General features: G+C 44.9%; 1 protein-coding gene across 1 annotated transcript in view; it reads right to left on the bottom strand.

Moving 5' to 3' along the window:
• The window catches only part of DHTKD1 (dehydrogenase E1 and transketolase domain containing 1), an 871,206-nt gene that overhangs the window by 197,641 nt on the left and 657,913 nt on the right, over positions 1-15,652 (bottom strand). Inside the window, exon 13 of the mRNA XM_069228664.1 lies at positions 8,924-9,088. Within this exon, the coding sequence (XP_069084765.1) occupies positions 8,924-9,088 (165 nt within the window). The remainder of the gene's footprint in view (positions 1-8,923; positions 9,089-15,652) is intronic.

Here is a 15,652-nt window from a genome sequence, read left to right as displayed (position 1 = left end):
AACACTGACAGAATCCATGGATGGCAGGCTTTTGAGTGTCCTTGCAAAGAAAGGTGGCTATATTGGTCACTGATTTGTTTTTGTTTTGTTTTTGAATGTCAGAAATGTATATTTGTGAATGTTGAGATGTTATATTGGTTTCACTGGTAATAATAAATAATTGAAATGGGTATATATTTTGTTGTTGTTAAGTTGCCTAATAATTATGCACAGTAATAGTCACCTGCACACACAGATATCCCCCTAACATAGCTAAAACTGAAAACAAACTAAAAACTACTTCCAAAAATATTCAGCTTTGATATTAATGAGTTTTTTGGGTTCATTGAGAACATGGTTGTTGTTCAATAATAAAATTAATCCTCAAAAATACAACTTGCCTAATAATTCTGCACTCCCTGTATGTATGTGAATATATCTATATGTTTGTATGTGTAGAAATACAAATAAATATAATCTATAAATAAAATTCAAATTATAAAGTAAAAAAATAAAAAAAATAACAATAAATTAAAGAAAAATAAAATAATGATAAAAAAGTGTATATATATATATATATATATATATATATATGTGTATATATATTATATTAAATATAAATAATATAATTTTACTCTCTTCTAAGCTTTACCTTGTCTACCCTTCACCATATGACATGTCTCTATCAATCTATCCTCCATTCCCACTCTGACTCATCCAAAACCCATTCTACTACTTTCATCTCCAAACATATCCCTGCCTAAGCTCTTCCCTTCTCTTCCATATCAAGCTCACCCAAACCTCACTTTACTACCATGATCTCCCAAACAATCCTACTAAATTCTCCCTCATTTATCTCACCTTTGACTCATCCAAAACCCCTCCTGCTACTATGATCTCCCTAACCCTTTCGACAGACTCTTCCCTCCAGCTCTTCTTTACTCATCCCAAGTCTCATACTATTACTATAAACTTGCAATTAACACTTCTGGATTCTTCTCTCCTTAATCCCTCCATTACTCTAGTCAATCCAACTAATAAACTCAAATATCCTCTGCTCAAATTAACTCATAAAAATACTAAAACTGAACTCATATTTCCCTATACTAAACCACTACTTATTCCTCTTGGGTTCTGGAGTAGTGTGCTACTCGCCGAAAAGCACTTCGACGCCTCGTCAGGGGTAGTAAGCAGTATATAAATACTATTATAATTTCAATTACATTATGGAAGACTATTGTTGTGTAGACAATTTAGCTATAGCTCCATGCATATTATTTTAACACCCTAGGCCAAGCCGCTGTGCACCTTAACCTAGATATAATTTATTCAGCTTTATTTTATTATTGTTACAATAGACACTTTTATGGTCTTGTTTTATTTTCTGATTATCTAACTGTTTTTGCCTAGGCCAGCACTCTGTTCGCAAACAAGACATTCTTGATCACTCCGTGCTTCTTCCAAGGCTACAGCCCGGTACATTGCCAGTGAATGTGGTAGAAGTTTAGTCTCCAACATTCGTAGAAAACACACATCCTTACGTAGGGACATTTTCTCAGAACATCAGTTGTGTTATAAAAAACACTTCCTTGTCCCTTACACGTTAGAGGGAGATTCCAGCCAGAGAACCACGACTGTAAGCTGATTGCCGAATGCTTCACTACAGATGCTAACGCAGACGGCAGGCCTTTGCTCAGGTATGGGGATGATGCTTTCCCAGGGGAACATGAAAGGCAGAATTAGAGCTTAAAATGCTGTGCTCTATTATAGCCTAGATAGGAGTTAGTCTATTGACCATAGTGACAACATGAAAGTGTTATTTCTGTGCTTCACTCTCCTTGTCCCATTTTAATACTGTCATGCTGTGTTGTCCTGGTTATTGCAGCTCACGCTTTGCTATCTAAGATGCAGTTGTTTTATTAAAATCATTATTGAAACATATACTGCCTCCATTTGTCATTTATATATGAGACTAAATGTAACTGAGAGAAACGGATGAGACCTGAGTGACCACGGCTTCCCTAAGAAACCAAGCATGTCATGCGCTCGCCTGCCCAGTCATCCCTATCCTTGGGTAGAGATGAGGCACTGCTAGTTAGCCGGAGCAAAACCTGTACTGGAGCGACAGGTGTCACCCGCAGTGGGTTAGTCTCCCACACCGCGGGTGATTCTGCCACTCAAAATCCGGTAGCCTCATTTGAATAATGAGAGCCTACGCGACAGTATAACCAGTGCATTGAGAAGGCATGAGTTATAAATTATGAAGTATGATGACAAAAGTGAGAACACTATGTACGAAGCTGCACGACTGCGCGCCCTCAACATGCACCACTAATTACCCCATATTTTACGTAAGTCATGACATCTTCTATGGCATCACTGAAATTATCACTGCAGCATTTGCAATAAAATTATTGAAGAAGAAACTGTACAAGGAGGAGGTGCGAGTTATAGTCGCCATGGGGCACAAGTTATACTTACTTGAATTAACTCTATAACTGCTGAATTTCTATGGTTTTGTACGTTTGAAATGTGAGCATAACAATAACGTCCCAGTGACCTTTGGGTTTTCAAGTATATATATATATATATACTCAGTTCAGCCAGATCTGGTACAATATTTAACATCACTTTGCCACTAGCCTACCCTCATTGTGTACCTCCATACCTATTTTTAATCTTCCACCTTGCCCCACCCTCTTGGTTCTATTATAATTAAATTCTCCTTAGGGAACAGATCAATATATGGTGATGTGCTGGTAATAAACTAGTGATCAGCTTATTAATCATCATTTAAACTCAAGTTTGTACTTGTTTAAAGCCACCTCTCTTATTTACCAATCACTTTGTGCACTACTTAGAGATACAATTGTATGTATGGTAATTAACAACAATTGTTTCACATTAGCAATCAAACGATGAATCCTCTCTACCCTGCTTTTGCTGCCCATTGCCATATTCATATAGCGCAATGCCTCATCATTTTATGGTACCCACTCTAAATCTATCTCCTATGTACTGCATCCTTGAAGATAGTCATATTCCTACATCACCACTTTACAGATCCTCAACCCAAAGACTGGCAGCCACCTTGTCAACAATATATTCTAGTTTCATTCAAGTAATCTAAAAGTGCGGGACTGTAACAGGCAGTGAAAATACATACACATTGTCACCAGAAGTACAAGCTATTTACCTTTGGTAATACTCTTTCTGGTAGAGACTATCTACCCACAGATTCCTCACCTTTTGAAGATAAAACAGGTGTCAGACTGGATCTGGAAAATCTTCCAGCAGTACCTCTGTGCACTGGAAGGTTTCACACTGATGGCATTTTGCTCTGGAAGTAACATGTAGATCCTAAATAGGTGCCAATGACATGAGGTGCTTATAAGACTGTCCACGTCTTCAGATGCTGTTTACCAAAAGCACACTGACAGAACAGTATGCATATTCCTAACTTGAGATCTTATTAATGGGTAGAAGATGAGAGAATGGGCGGTTCGGTGAGGAATCTGCAGCTATAGAGAGTCTCTACAAGAAAAAGCTTTACCAAACGTAAGTAACTTGTTCTAATGATAGAGATTTCTACCAGCAGATTTCTTATCTTTTGAATAGATACCAAAACAATACTGAACAGGAGGTGGCTATTAATGGACTCAAACTATAAAGTGCCTGCAGGACTGATCGCGCATAGAGCCCTTCCCGGAGGACTTGGCTGTCCAGACCATAGTGCTTCATGAACATATGGAAAGACGCCCATGTAGCTGTTTGGCAGATATCTAGGACGGGGACTCCGTGTGCTAACGCAGGGGTAGCAGCTTTAACCTTGGCGGAAAGGGCTCGCAATTCTTCTTGAGGCCTGCATCTTCACCAATGCATAGCCTATTTTAATACAGAGCACTATCCAGTGGGAGATGGAATGCTTTTGCACAGCTTTGCCTTTCTTTTTCTCTAGCGAACCCCACAAAGATCTGTTTATCCAGCTTGTGGTCTTTGGTGCAATCACTGTAGAAGTTTACCACTCTTTCAGACCCAAATGGTGGAGTTCCTCCTCCTCCTACTTAGAGGGGTGAGGTGGAGCATAGAATGCAGGCAGGATGATGGTTTGGAGCAAATAGAACAGCATCAAAACATTTGGTAGAAAGGATGCCCTAGTACACGGAAACAGCTTATCAGGGTAGAAAGTGTTGCAAGTTAGATGAACACAGAGAGCCTGGAGCTACACGCCTAGGTGATGGCGACCAGGAATACAGTGTTGAGGTTGAGGGGCCATTAGGGACAGCTATGGAGTGACTCAAATGGAGTGCACATCAAAAACATAAGGACAAGACTGAGGTCCCATTGGGGCATCACCAAAGTAGAAGGGGGAAACAAATGCTGCAGTCCTTTCAAAAATCTCTTCACAACCGGTGATTTAAATAGTGAAGGATAATCTGGTAAACGTAAGGCCCGAAAAATACCCTTTAACAGTGCCTAAATCAAGGCCTTGCCAAGCTAGGGTAGAGAACAAACAGTAGAACATCAGTCAACTGGGCCTAGAGAAGGTCAATTTAGAGTGAGCCACACCAAACTACAAATGTGTCCCAACATCAGGCATATACAGGCTTTGTGGAGGAACTCCTTGCTGCGAAGATGACATCCACTACCTCCAGAGGGATGTTGAAGGCACTCAGCTGGTGCTCAATCTCTATACGCGAAGGTGTAGAGTGTGAAGGCTGGGTGGAGAACCCAACCTTTCTGCTGCAACAGTAGATCCTCCCAGAGGGGCAACCTGATCAAGTGGAGAAGCTCAAGCCCAGGAGTTCCAGATACCATATTCTCTGTGCCCAGTCCAGAGCCACTAAGATGACTTGGGCCCAGTCAGTTCAGATCTTCTTGAAAACTCGTTGCATGAGTGGTACTGGCAGAAAGGCATACAGGAGTCCAGAGTTCCACTTGTGGAAGAATACATCTTCAAACGAGAGACGCGATAGAAACGGAACCTGCAGAAATGCTGACAATGGGTATTCCCCATGGTGGCCAACCGATTGAGCCAAGTTTCTCCCCATTCAAAGAAGAGACTCTGCACCATCTCCAGGTGTAAATGCCACTTGTGATCTGCTAGACAGCTGAGTTCATCTGTCCTGGTGTTCAATGAGTGCCCGGTAGTTTCCCACCAGGAAGTTTCCTTGGCAGTCCAGAGATATCCAGAGGCGCAACACCTCCTGGAACAAGGTTCGTAACTCCACCCCACTCTGTGTGTTAAAATACCATATGGAGGTGGTGTTGTCATTAAGTACCTGTACCACCCCCGCTTGATGGACAACAGGAAGGCTTTCAGAGCCAAGCGGATAGCCCTCAGCTCCGGAAGGATGATGTTGAGCCGGGACTCCAACTTCCAGTTCTTCCAGGTAGCTGTCTAGCCCAGACTCATCAGTCACCACTATCAGCTAGGGTAGGAGAAGCGAGGGGTCTGTCATTGACCCAATCGCAGTCCATTAGCTACTACTTAAGATCTTTCATAGTCTGCTCCCAAATCTGAACTTGGTCATAGAGGTTCCCTTCATGTTGGGCCCACTGGGATTTCAGGTCCCACTGCAGAGCCTACATATGCCATCTGGCGTGCTTGACCATTAGGATGCTGGAGGCCATCAGCCCCAGCAACATCAGAGTCGACATCACTGAAATGCAGGACCAAGGTTGAAAGATCGGGACCTTAGCCTGAATGTCCTTCACTCTGTCTCCCGAGGTAAAGGTACACAACCAATCCATTTCCAGAATGGCTCCAATGAAAAGAAGCATCTGGGAAAGAATCTGGTGTGATTTTGGCATGTTTGACCCCCTAAGATGACAGGAGGTTTGCCGCAGTCTCAGATGGCTGATAACAGCTTGGGGCAAGAGTGCCTTCAACAGCCAACCGTCAAGTGAGGGGAAGACAGGCACCACTGACTGCCTGAGGAAAGCCCGCCTTCAACGCAGCCAGTTGTCAAAGTAGGAGAAGACTGGCACTCTGACTACTGAAGGTGTTCTGACACCACTATTATCACTTTTGTGAAAACACTAGGGGTTCTGGTGAGACCAACAGGGAGCACACTGAACTGAAAACGCTCCTCTCCCACCACGAACTGCAAGAAGCATCAATGTCCCAGTAGGACAAGAATATGGAAATAGGCATCCTGCAGGTTCAATGCCACTATTGAGTCTCCAGGGTCGAGGGCAGACAAAACCTGAGTCAGGGTGACCAACTTACATTTTTCCTTCTTGAGGAAGGCATTGAGAGGGAGCAGATCTACAATAGGCTGTAGACCTCCGTCCTTCTTGGGCATCACAAAGTAGCAGCAGGAATACAACAATGTCCCACTTTTGATGCTGGCACCCTCTACACAATCCCTTTAGCCAAAAGGGCTTGCAATATCTGCTGCAAAATGTAAAGATGGTTCTCTATCAGTTGTTGAGTGGACGGTGGAGGGTGCAGCAGAGATGAAAGGAAGGTTAAGGCGTAGCCCTTTTCAAATAATTTGTAGGACCCACCTGTCCAATGTGGTTGATTGCCAACCTGGACAGAATCAGTGGGTTCTGCCTTCCATCAGGTGGCTGTGACGTTTGGCAGGTTGGGCAGCAGAGGGGCATGTCAGACTAAGCGGCACCCTGACCTAGGCCACTAGGGCGGTGGGCACCTCGACCTTTCCAGCAATACTGCTGGGTTCCCTGCTGGTGCGGGCAAGGCTAGCGGTAAGGGATGCCCTCGCCAAAGTTGTGGGATTGGTGAGTCTGGCAAGGCTGGGTAGAGAGGCCCAGAGAGCGAGTGGTTGCCCTAAAATGTTCAAGAGCAGAGTCAGCCTTGTCTCCAAACAGGGGAGTCCCATCAAAGAGCATGTCCATCAAAAAGGATTGGTCATCGTCCAAGAACTGAGGTGATCAAAGCCACACATGTCAATGATGGTGCCTAAAGGTCGCCCAATGGAGACGGTGGTGTCTAAGCCACAACAAACTGTGGACTTGGCCGCATCTCGACCATCTTGACTAGCCTATGAAAAGACACTGAGAAGGTCTTCTGGTACACAAGGGAGGACCTTGTGCCACTGAGTACAAGAGGGAATGAGCGTAACAACTTAACAAACAGGATCAAACACGGAGTCAAACTGATGAGTAGTGGTGTTTTCCACGTGTCTCCACTCACTCTAATCCCCTGTATGAGGGAGGGAGTGTAAGGGGGCGGGACCAGGGTGACGGGGCTTGGAGATCTGCCTCTTAAAAGTGGGGAGCTATTGCAAGGCTTGACCAAGCTCCTGAAAGGGTATCAGTCACAGCCTCATTAAGAGGCCAGAGGGGCTTGAAGGCAGTCAGGGCTGGTAGCAGGGCCTCAGTCAGTACATTTATTTTTACCTCTATGGTAGGAAGCTGGAGGTCAAGGTCTTTAGCAGCCATACGCATAACCACTGAGTAGGAGGCAGATTCTTCTGTGGCCGGGCAGGGAGAAAATGGCTGTCTCAGGGGAGGTATCCAACCCACTATCCTCCTGCAAGCCCTCATACCAATTATCCTGGGTATATGTCTGAGCGAACTCATCATCCTGGTCATAATAATTTTCAGATTAAGTCCCAAAAAGAGAAGGCAAAAAATGTTGCCTTCCTTTTGGATATGCAAGAGCAGAAAAGGGTGCAACATCAGTCGAAGTCAGACCGGCATTGATTTGGCATCGGAGACAAGGCGAGGTAGACATCAGCATAGACGTGCCTGGACATGGCATGGGTATGAGCTCCGGGGGTGGTGACGGAACTGGAGCAGAGGGAAGAAGTGGTATGAATGGTCCAGCTGGCGCCGAAGGCAAACCCACTAGTGAAAGTCCAGGTGGAAGGCCTCTCGGCTCAGTGGGGCATGAAGGCACACCAGAGGCAGATGGCAGAGATCTGAAGATCTGACAGCAAGATGCACAGGACTCTTTGATCTGGTGTGGCCTGGCTGATGGCGCCAAAAACTTAGGTGGTGTCAGAACCAGCTGCAGAATCTGCTCCAAAGTCATCTGAATTTGAGAGCTAGAACAGGATGATTGGTTGCTGCCCACACGGTTCGTCAGGGGAAGGACGGTGACTCTGCTTCAATTTGTTGTGCTTTTTGTGCTTACCAGAAAATTTAGAGTGCAACAAAAACCAGCTTTTAGTGTGGCTCCATTGACTACAAGAACGGGAGCAGGAATGGAATCCAGCCTTAGATTTTGAGTGGGACGTCGCATGATCCAGAAGCTGCTTCTTCTTGTGCTTGGTGACAAAGTTTTATCTTGCGTTCCCTGATGGCCTTCAGGTTCATCAATGCAGTCTCCACAGATCCACTGACCCAAACCCGGACACCGCAGACAAACCTGGTGGGGGATCTGTCACAAGCATCTTCTTGCGACAGTCCTTCCAGGTTGTAAAACCTGTAGTCTGAGGGGGTGATATCGCTTATATGCTGGAAAAATCATTGGAGAAGGGAGACAACCGGAGCTCCGAGTCCACGTTGGGTGGCTTATAAAGAAAGGAAGTGATGTCAGCACGCAGGAGTGGTGCCTATGTAGGCACTACACATCACTTTCGAAGTGAAAAAGCATCTGTGCACAGCTACACTGTGCCACATTCCAGCTCGCAAAGGTACTGTTGAAAAGTCTCCAGATACAGTCTGGCACCTGGGGAATATTCAAAAGGTGAGGAATCTGCAGCTAGAAGTCTCAATCAGAAACTCCAATTACCGGTTTATCTTTAGGGGATGGTGCAATAATGTTTTAGATATGCATACAAGGGACCTTGCAGCCATATCTTATACACACTAATATCAGGATTAAGAACATGTTAGTAACACATAGGTACTAAATGCATTTTATCACAATAAGTTGTAAATATTTCTTCAAACAGTATGTTAACTAAAAACTGTGATCAATAGTCCAAGATATGTTCTTTTTCATTAAAGTTGCCAAACTATTACTTACCGGGTATCTGAGCAGCATTTTGGGAGAAGCCACGATGAGAGGTTTCCTGAAGTTTCGTACCATCTGCCTGCGTAGTAAGTGAAAATACTGTGCAGGAGTGGTTGGGTGTACAACAAACATATTGACATTATCACCATCTACTCCTTCCTCTGCGCTGTCACATAACTAGAACAAATGAAAGCATAAGGTGTATTACTGTCCAATTATGTTTAACCTGTATACTTGTCAATTTGCAAAGAGCAGGAACAGTCACACAGCAAATTTAAATCAAATATTATAGAAGTAATAAATTATCATCTTTAGTAACAATTTCAACAACTACCTCACTCAGAAAACACAGACTGTGCTGCATGTGCCCCTTTTTCACTCTAGTTATAGTCAGTTTTACCTATCACAGACCTCATGTTACCACCATGTGCAATACAACATATAATTGCATGGATGTCAAGTCACCAAAATGCCAGCAGAAGCAGTAGTAACATCACACATCCTTTAACCTCAATCAAATAAAAAAAAGTAACATCATATGGCCTATGACACAGAATCTTACCAGAAAGTGATGTCACACAATCTTAATCCAGATGACATCATGATAATTGCTACTGCTAAAGTTCCACAAACTGCTTGATTAATATCATATTTTTTTACACAAAATAATGTCTGTTTTAGTTACCACCTACATTAGCTGTAGCAAATGAGCAAAGCGAGTGACCCACAACTTTAAGGGGAGGAGCTCAAGGGGGCATTTTAAACTACAATTCCCACTTAAATCATAGGCTCTGAAAGGGCACCACTCATTAAATACTTAACTTCTTTCCTGGTAAGCCAAGGCAATGAAAATTGAGGCTTCCCAGGAGTTGACTCTACTTGGAGTCCACATTTGTCAAAAATGACCTCCAATGTGCAAAGTCCAACATTTTGTCCAGTCGCTCCTTACGGCAAAAATTACACACAAGTCTGTGCCAGAAATATGCCATTAATTCATCCACATGCCGTGGGTGATCTTTATGCAAAAATGACTTCTTTTATGTCATGTCCAGCATTTCTATATGGTTGCCCCGTCCCTTAAACCACAGCTAGCCTCCTTTATGACACAAATTAGCTCCAGTGTGCCAGCACCATCAATTTCACATGGATACCCAATATGTCAAGAACTGGTTTTTTTTTAATGCAAGTACCCGTATTTTGCCATGGGTGCGTCTATTAGCCACTAATGACCTTCGGTATACAATGGCCAACGGCAGACTCTCAAGCACAACACCACATTTACTCAGGCTCACTTCACATATAGTTATTCACTCACACTCACCTGTACTCAATATTTCATACTCTTTTGCACAGACTCTTACTTTCATTTCGGTTACGAAATATCTGGTAGAGACATATTCTAGTTGCAGATTCCTTACCTTTGGCCGAAGACCTTTCTCCTTTTTCGGAACCAAAAAGTAGCGGGAATAGCAACCATGACCTACTTATGGCAACAGAACCCTCTCTATAGCTCCTTTGGCCAACGGGCTTGGACTTCCTCACGGAGAAGCATCATATGGTCCTCCGATATCAGACTGTATGAAGGTGGCATGGCTGGAGGAGATGTCTCGAAGGGGAGAGAGTACTCCTTTTGGACAATTTGGAGTACCCACCTGTCCGAGGTAATGGCTTCCCACTGGGGCTGGTGATGACGTATCCTGCCACCTACTGGCTGCTGATGTACCTGCGGACTAGGAAGGCGCGGAGGCGGAGGTGGGGGTGCATGGGCGACCCGCTGGTTCCCTGATCCCCGGGAACGGGGGATCCCACGTCCACTGCCACGCAGAGGCTGAACAGCGAATGCGGGTCTGTGGCCAGGGGGGAAAGGACACGATTGGGGGGCCCTTCCGTAGCCACAAAAGGGGCGAAAGGTGGACTGTTGGGGTCTAGGAGCAGGTGCGAGGCCAAGGGACCTGGCCGTGGCTCGGGAATCCTTAAAGCACTCAAGCGCCCAGTCTGCCTTGTCTCCGAAGAGATGTGTGCCATCAAAGGACATGTCCATCAAGGATTGCTGGACATCCCCCAAAAAGCCAGACGTTCTCAGCCAGGCGTGGTGTCTCAATGCCACCATCGATGCAATCGATCTGCCTAGAGAGTCGGTCGTATACAGTCGACAACGAATCATGAACTTAGCTGCATTCCTCCCATCTGTTACGGCTTGGGACAGGACAGTCCGAGCCTCTCCGAAACTGCAGGCAGCACTTGCGCGACTGTATCCCAGAGAGTATGGGAATAGTGGCCCAAAAGGCATGCAGTGTTCACGGACCGCAGCGCTAGACTGTTGGAAGAAAATAACTTCTTTCCCAAATTATCTGGTCTTTTTGATTTCCTATCCGGGGGTGCGACAGGGAATGCGCCAGATGAAGAAAAAGAAGAAGAAGCCTGGATGATCATGCTCTCAGGGGTGGGGTGTTGGGTCAGGAATTTCGGGTCTGACAATGGCGGCAGGCAATCGTCCTATTCACAGGGGACCCTGTGCTGGGTCTGGACCAGGTACCCAAAAGGACGTCTGTCAGTGCTTCATTGAAGGGTAAAAGGGGCTTGGAAGAGGAAGACCCTGGCTGAAGCACATCAGTTAGGATGTTAGGCCTAACCTCCACAGAAGGAAGCTCGAGGTCCAGGACCTCAGCCGCCCTTCTCACCACCATAGAGTAGGAAGCACCCTCCTCCATAATCATGCTAGAAGGAGAGAGCATACCAGTGTCAGGGGAGGTGTCTAGACCACTGGCATCACCCAAATCCTACACCCAAACCATTTGGGGGTCAGGCTGGTATTCTAAAGGGTCCAGCGACATCTCCGTACCCACAAGAATAAGGGGCTGAATCAACTACGGGCCCAGGAGAGCCCATAGAGAACAGAATCTGCGTCAATCAACGTCGTTCTGGCTCCGGGTCATTGGGTATGAGGATGGGGTCTACGTCGATTGGGGCCTAGCTGAAGTTGGGAGCGTCGACGTCTGACCAGATGCCGGGGAAGGTTGCCGTGGCACGACCGGCATCGGGACGGATCCGGGATTGGGTCCAGAGGGGCCCTCTTGAGCTGAGGCCAAAGCCGACGGTTTTGAAACCGAGGGGACCCCAACCGACTCACCTGTGCCCGGAGGCTCCGAAGGTGGGTCGGACCGCCCAAAAATGAGGCACATGGCCTTGTAAAATTCTTTAAGTTGGACGGGGGTGGCTCCGGCTCCTGGGAAGCGCAGAGCCGACCCAGAAGAAGGCTCCGTTGACGGAGGCCTAGAGCGTTGACGCTCTTCCCGCGGCCGGTCTCAAGACCTTCCTCTCAAACGGGACCGTGAGCGCCGCGGAGTTGAGTGTCGGGCCGCCATGAGCTTTAGGGACTGCTCCCTCAAAGCCTTCGGGTTCATGGCCCGACACTTGGAGCACGACTTCGGGTCGTGATTGCGCTCCAGACACCATAAACACATGAGGTGCGGATCTGTCACCAACATAGTTCGGTGACAGGAGTAGCAGGGCTTGAATCCGGTCTTGCAGGACAGCCATCAACGCATCCACAAACTCATCAAAAATATACGACAAAAATGTTAACGTAGTAAAAAAATGACTGAGGTACCTCTTCTCCGGATCTGCGCGTAGGCTGGCGTGGAAAGAAAAGAACTGATGTCAGCGAGCCAGGGTGGCAGCTCTATACGACCGCAACATCATCACGGGGAGCACAACGTCAATGACGCCCGTGGAGTTGACTGACACCACCTGATGGCGCGCTGAGGTACTGCTCGAAGAAAAATCTTCGGATTCAGTCTGACGCATGTGGAAATTCATAGGTAAGGAATCTGCAACTAGAAGTCTCTATCAGATATGCATTCACTCTCATTCTTATTCAGACTCACTCATGTTTCCTCACTCAGATTTACTTGCTTTCACTTATAACGTTATACATTCTCCCTCTTGCTCATTCATTCTCCCTCATTCATCCACGCTCACATTACCTCTTACTCTCACATATTAATATGTTCTCTCTTACACTCCCTTGTAATCACTCTTACCAATTTACATGTAATCTTATTCACTTTGACTCACTCATGTTCATTCAGTTACACTCACTGTTGCGCATGCTCATTCATTTTCACTTTTGCTGTTTAAAGCTCCCATCACACTCGTACTTGGTCATTCATTCTCACTCATCCACTCTTGCAGTCACTCCTACTCACTCCTTCCCATTCACTCGGACTAACTCACACTCACTTACTGACAAGCAGTCTCACTCATTCTCACCCAATTCCTTTCATGACTCTCACTCATGTTCCCTCACACATGCTCACACATACAAACACGCTCAAACATGCACTATCTCACACACACACTCTCACTCAAAAGCATGAGCACAAAATGCATTTAAAAGTATGTTTCGACTTACCCCAGCAGCTCCTGGTGTTTACTTTTATTTTAGACACTAAAAGTGAATAATAAAGTATTATTCAGCATCAGTGTAATAGAAATTCAGCTGTGACCTCAAGCCACCCCCTAAATGACATCCGTGTGCCATTCCTTTATTTGGAAGAGCCCTTTTCAGGTACTGGATTCCTGGGTTGTAACTCACTTTTGGAACCGGCTAATGGTATTTAACGGATGTTACATTTTAATCTTGAACTGCAATGGTGAATATGCGAAGCAGTCCTGTCAGACAACATAGCTAATGAGCTACGGGGAAGGTGCAGTGAAAGCCTTGCAGAAGCTAATGCTTTTGTCCACTCTGACATGCAAGTGAGAGAGGGGCACTAGTGTCTGAAGTACGGAGGGGTTGTGAAAACCTTACCATGAAGCAGGCATCTGCAAACAGGCCGATTAGACACACATTTGTGGTTTGCAAGCTGCAAAAACCAATAACAATATGGGCCTGTATTACATACGATACAAAGTCTCCATTTGCACTGCTAAGCACCTCTAACTAGGCTTGTCGTGCACAAACAGGGACAGTGTGCCCTATTACTGACAATGCACTTCCCCCAGGACAGCAGTACACTTGCCCTGGCCTGGAGGCAGTGCATTATTGAAATACAGACCAGCTGCTTGAAGCAGCCAGTCCGCCTTTTTTGGTTGAAGCAGTACCCAGCATGCGCATTTAAGGGGAACAGAGATCCTCCTGAGGGTGGGTGCAGTGAGTGATTGCACCTGCCTGAGTGTGTGCCCCCTCTTTGTAGTGTACAGCCAGGGCACCTCCTGATGGACTGGTCTGCTTGTCTTAGCACAAGCATCCATAATATTGCACAGGTGCAGAAGCAAAGTGTTTCCCTCATTTGAAATACTCGGAGCACACAACATATAAACACTGTATAAATAAATTCAGCAGAAAGGTTTTCAGAGGTCAGTTAGTGGTTGAATGCTTCAATTAGTTCTTGATACAGTGGAGCAGCTATGTACATAGATGCTCTTGGTACAGCAGAACAGCCATACAGAAAGAAGCCAACATGTGTTGTGTCCAATGTTCTTTATCAAGGCTGTAATACAGTCATAATAATGTTTAAGAGCGTCTTTTATGTTTATTTGACAACATAACAAGACATTTTGCTATTGAGAGGGGAAGTTGTGTATAAGGGGGTTGTTGGAATAGTATCAGTGAATACCAACAAGCTAAGGGGTGCATAGTATTGTCTACTGTGGCAGAAAAGTTTGTGTTACGCTGCACTCGTGAACATGCCGTAATACCTTGCCGGTATAGAATATACATCAACAGACTTATAAGCAGGCACCTAATGAAGAGGACATAAAACCAGTTTGCACTAGGCATGTAGAAGATGTTTCCATGAAAATACTACACAAGGAAGTCTCTATCATTCTTACAAGTGTGTGAGAAAGGGTGAACGGATGAAGAATAACAATTTGTAGAATATCCCAGAATGGATTGCACAGGAAGGTAGTCCGTTAAACCGAGAGATGGTAAGTGAAGGAAAAAAGGGCTTAGTCAATATAAGCGGAAAACTGGACATTGTGAGTGATATTAAGAATTAAGAGATGGTATCGATAGATAGTAGTCTGAGAGAATATTGACACCAAAATACATTGTAATTAAGGAAACAATCTTTTACAGGTTCTAAATGATGGGTTTTAAACATAAATAAAGAAAAGAGGTAGTAGATGTAAATACAAAAGGGAAAGTATAGTAATGATGACTGCATACGAAGGGGTTAGGTAATATTATAACAGCCAGTATTGTTGATCAGTAATTGTAGTCAACTGCAGGTGTGTCTGTATTCTTGTCCAAGGTAATAAAGAGCGAGTGGTGATTGGTAAGTACCCAAGTGCAGTATTATTAAAGGCTCTGATAGGCTAATTGCACTGAAAAACACTGAAAGAAGAAAGGCATATGGACCAAAGTTATAACCATATAGTTGGTACTGCTTCAGAAGAAAGATGGTGCAGGAATCCACGCAATATTGAGAAAAGGCATGTGGTGCGCAGGTCTGCAGTAGTGCAGTGCATTAAATCAACTAAAATAGTCAATAAAATGACCGTATGTAATACAAGATTGGTGTGCAGCGAATGATACAATGCTGCTATCATTTAAACTGAGCGTATGAGTAAAGGCAGGTAATAACCTAGTAACAAATATAAGTACGAAGAAGTATATGTAAAACTCTAGGAACAGACAGTTAAGTGCCATGAATGTAAAAGCATGGATTACATCAGGGAAAAACTATGGAGAGCAGTACAGACCTGTAGGGCAGCATCTTATTCTACTGTTGA

The sequence above is a fragment of the Pleurodeles waltl genome, chromosome 4_1, assembly GCF_031143425.1.
Source record: "Pleurodeles waltl isolate 20211129_DDA chromosome 4_1, aPleWal1.hap1.20221129, whole genome shotgun sequence".
NCBI lineage: Eukaryota > Metazoa > Chordata > Amphibia > Caudata > Salamandridae > Pleurodeles > Pleurodeles waltl.
This window is presented reverse-complemented; position numbering and strand designations above follow the sequence as displayed.